General features: G+C 43.5%; 1 protein-coding gene across 1 annotated transcript in view; it reads left to right on the plus strand.

Annotated features, from left to right (window-relative positions):
* Positions 1-355: 355 nt before the first annotated feature.
* SARC_12314 (hypothetical protein) overlaps positions 356-4,123 on the plus strand; it is a 7,436-nt gene continuing 3,668 nt past the window's right edge. Inside the window, exons 1-4 of the mRNA XM_014293580.1 lie at positions 356-518; positions 739-865; positions 2,045-2,112; positions 3,632-3,694. Of these exons, the coding sequence (XP_014149055.1) occupies positions 452-518; positions 739-865; positions 2,045-2,112; positions 3,632-3,694 (325 nt within the window). The 5' untranslated portion in view covers positions 356-451. The remainder of the gene's footprint in view (positions 519-738; positions 866-2,044; positions 2,113-3,631; positions 3,695-4,123) is intronic.

Genomic DNA, 4,123 nt, shown 5'->3' on the forward strand with positions numbered 1-4,123 from the left:
TAACTTAATTAACTAATAACTAACTAACTAACTAACACACTACTATATATATATATATATATATATATAATATATATATATATATATATATATATATATATATATATACTTGTGTAAATATGTAAATGAAGATATATCAGTCCTTCGGTAAAGATACGCCAATCTTTGATTGCTTTTGTGGGTTCTATATATTTGTAGGCGCATGTATACATTTAAATTTCAATTTGTGTGTTTCTCCGTATTTGTCAGGTGAGGTCGTATTTCGGGATATTTTACCTTTTGTACATGCATAGATTCTCACGTCTTTAACTGTGGGAATGCCATGGACAGTCTAAAATTTCTAAATTGGTGGTGAGCATTTCTCCTTTAGCCGCCAGCGATGAGAGTTCTTTCTCATCTTTCTCATTCCTGATCCTGATATTCCCTGTTACAGGTACATCTCTCAGAATGGATGCAAACACCAGTCCAGAGTTTCCACGCTACCAATCCTCTGGTTGTCTGCACACTGCTGATGCTAGGTACGAGTTTGTTTGAATGTAGCTCAAATTTGGCATCAACGCGATTGAGGCGATATCTCGAGAGCTTCTGCAGGTTATGTGCAGCCCAGTGTACGCGTAGAGACCTATCACTTGTCTTCAATTCTACATAGCTACGGATATAGCACCCCCCCCCCTCTTTGACTTGTGGTTCGCTGTCTTATAAGTTTTGTCGCATTTCCCGTATTGTTGTCGTTCCCAGCCACGTCGACCTATTGTTTCGTCATGGGCTTTCTCACCGGGAACTACAGCAAAGTGGACCAGTTGTGGAGCATTCTGCCGGTTGTATACTCCATCATCTTTGCAGCCAGCTCCAGATGGAATTCAAGGTGAGAGCGTCGGACGACCGGCATTGTGTCAGTCGGGTCAGACTCATACCGCACTAGTGTGTTGCTGTGTTGTTCTGTGTTGTGCAATGGGCTCTGCTCTGCTTATGGCGGCTAGTACTTGGTCAATTACGTATGGGCATTGCATACGACGCCTGCCGTGAGCTGTTTGAATCTTCTAAGTATTGGACTGTAGTTAATGGTAGACGTTTTTAAGTCCTAAAGGGCTCCACCATAGGCACCACGCACGCCTATGCTAAGGTGCTCAGCTCTACAGTCTGTCTGATGTGATTACTGCGACGTATCGACCCCTTTCCATAGCACTCCGCTCACTTGTCGGTGATGGGTGATCTTTTTATTGGTAGTTGTACCCCTGCACACTACGCAGTGCTATTTATATACCTGAATATATGACACGCCAATTTATACCATTGAATGTTGCCTATCACCCAGTCGCACGTACCACCATTATAATGTTTTACGACGTGAGCTTACATACCTCATTATGGCAGACCCACATTCATTGTATCCTTGAACTCTATTCACTAAATCGTCAAACGTCACCTAAATTGTCGCGTAAACTAGAACAACGTCTTCGTGTAAAGTGTCAATTGAATACTCCATCGCCAGCCCGAGACTGACGATCACGACGTAAATTTTACGCTCAATCACAAACAGTACAACTCAGCGCAGGCGGCACGCGAAAGGCACCAAGATATCACACCACTTATGTTTTTAATAAGCTGTCCGTTGCCAATTGTTCTATTTCAGTTCTCAGCTCGACTATGCCACTCCCAGGTGGGCAACCATAGCTGTCCTCCATAAACGTTACTAACACCGCAACACTACACAGACACTGAGAAACCATAGCAGTCCACCATACACTTTTTTAACACCGCAACACTACACAGACACCGAAAAACATTGAAATACCTGTCATATGTAGCGCATTCGTGCCCATCGTTATTCTGCTGAATATCTTTTTACCTTCTCACCTCGACCATGCGACTCTTAGGCTGACAATCTTAACCGTATTTTATTTGTTTATTTGATTTACAACAGTGGAACACAATACAGACGCCATGCGAAAGACATCTGAAAACCTGCTATACGTAGCACATATGGGCGCTTCTTTGTAGACTGATTTCTTACGTGTCACATTCTTGGCTATACACCTTCTAGGCTGACGGTTATGGCGGTGCTTGCTACACTCTGGGGTCTACGGCTGACCTACAATTTCGCCAGAAAAGGTTTGGGGGTTATCTTTGTGCCGTATTGTGCACAGAGTCGCTCGTTCACTTCTGTCACACTTCTGTCAATGTACACGTGTAGTACACGTGTAGATATATAGTACACGTGTAGATGTATAGTACACGTGTAGGTATATAGTACACGTGTAGATATATAGTACACGTGTAGATGTATAGTACACGTGTAGATATATAGTACACGTGTAGATGTATAGTACACGTGTAGATATATAGTACACGTGTAGATGTATAGTACACGTGTAGATATATAGTACACGTGTAGATATATAGTACACGTGTAGATATATAGTACACGTGTAGAAATATAGTACAAGTATAGGTTTCTTGTCTCGGGTTGTAGGTGTATACCAGCTTCTTGTCTCAGAAGGCCCGCTCTGCATGATCCACAAACCGAGATGCAGTCCGAGATTCGTGAGGAGATTCATTAGGAGATTCTTTGGGGGTTGAGTACGTGCACTGGAAGAGATGTCGGATATCACTTAACTTGTACCCCGAGTGTGCAATTCACTAAGAGTACAAGTAGCTTGGGCTTACTTACCAGTGGTTTTATTGGCCAGTTTAGAGCGGGGGTTGTGACAGAAGTGTGCTTGATGAGCAGTTCTATAGTATTGTGCTGGGCACAGGTGAGGCTACACAGGTACAGGATCGCAAGTGACAGTGTGACTCGTATCTCTTATGGCAATACAGCTGTAGCATTGCAAGGTTACAGAACGAAGACATGGCTACGACAACAACACAGCTATGACATTGCAACGTTACAGTACAAAGACATGGCTACTACAACAACACAGCTATGACATTGCAACGTTACAGTACGAAGACATGGCTACTACAACAACATAGCTATGACATTGCAAGGTTACAGTACGAAGACATAGCTACTACAACAACCCAGCTGTGACATTGCAACGTTACAGTACGAAGACATGGCTACTACAACAACACAGCTATGACATTGCAACGTTACAGTACGAAGACATGGCTACTACAACAACACAGCTATGGCATTGCAACGTTTCAGTACGAAAGCAAGGCTGTTGTGATATACTGCCGAGTGGGCGTATAGTTCCTCAAATATTAACTGAAGAGCACAGCGAACTCGCTTAACAGGCGAATAGCAGCACTCCACAACCACACTGGAGTCATACACTCTCAGACACACACTTAAATAGATGGCCACACTCGAGTCATACACTCTCAGACACATACTTTAATAGATGGCTTCGAGGTTGAGAGGTATCTATACTGAAGGGGAACAGACTACCTTGGCTTTCAATGCCCAATTCATTTGCAACGCCAAGTCCATAGCTGAGCATAACCAATCCTCCGTCACTTATGCTTTGTGGACTACATCCATAGAATGCATAGCAACATTAGTAAACGTTTATAGTATGCCTGTACCGTGTTGAGTATGTTCATAGACTACACAGGAAACGTCCACCTGTACTGATAGTTTGCTTGACTGTTTTTAAACACTCTGTGCGTGTTTGTGTTTCAGGCGGATACAATGGCGAGGAAGACTATCGATGGCTTGTCATCAGGAATATCATCAACAATCGAGGTGGGTGCTCCAAGATCTTATCATCCTATTCCGGTGTACGTGTATACGTACATCAGCGTGTGCACCTTCGCGTGTGTGGCTTGATGTGAAAGTGCACACGCGTAGCAAACAACTATGGTACCCACATCCACACGTGGATCCACATTCATGTTCACACGTACCGATACATTAAGCGGGCCATGCCGATTGATGACCGACTCATGATGGTGTAGCATCTGCAAACGGTGTCTATTTGTATGTCTACTGGGCGTGTTGTGGGTGTCTATTTGTATGTCTACTGGACGTGTTGTGGGTGTCTATTTGTATGTCTCCTGGGCGTGTGGTGGGTATCTATTTGAATGTCTACTGGGCGTGTTGTGGGTGTCTATTTGTATGTCTACTGGACGTGTTGTGGGTGTCTATTTGTATGTCTACTGGGCGTGTTGTGGG

The sequence above is a fragment of the Sphaeroforma arctica genome (assembly GCF_001186125.1).
Source record: "Sphaeroforma arctica JP610 unplaced genomic scaffold supercont1.2217, whole genome shotgun sequence".
Taxonomy (NCBI): domain Eukaryota; class Ichthyosporea; order Ichthyophonida; genus Sphaeroforma; species Sphaeroforma arctica.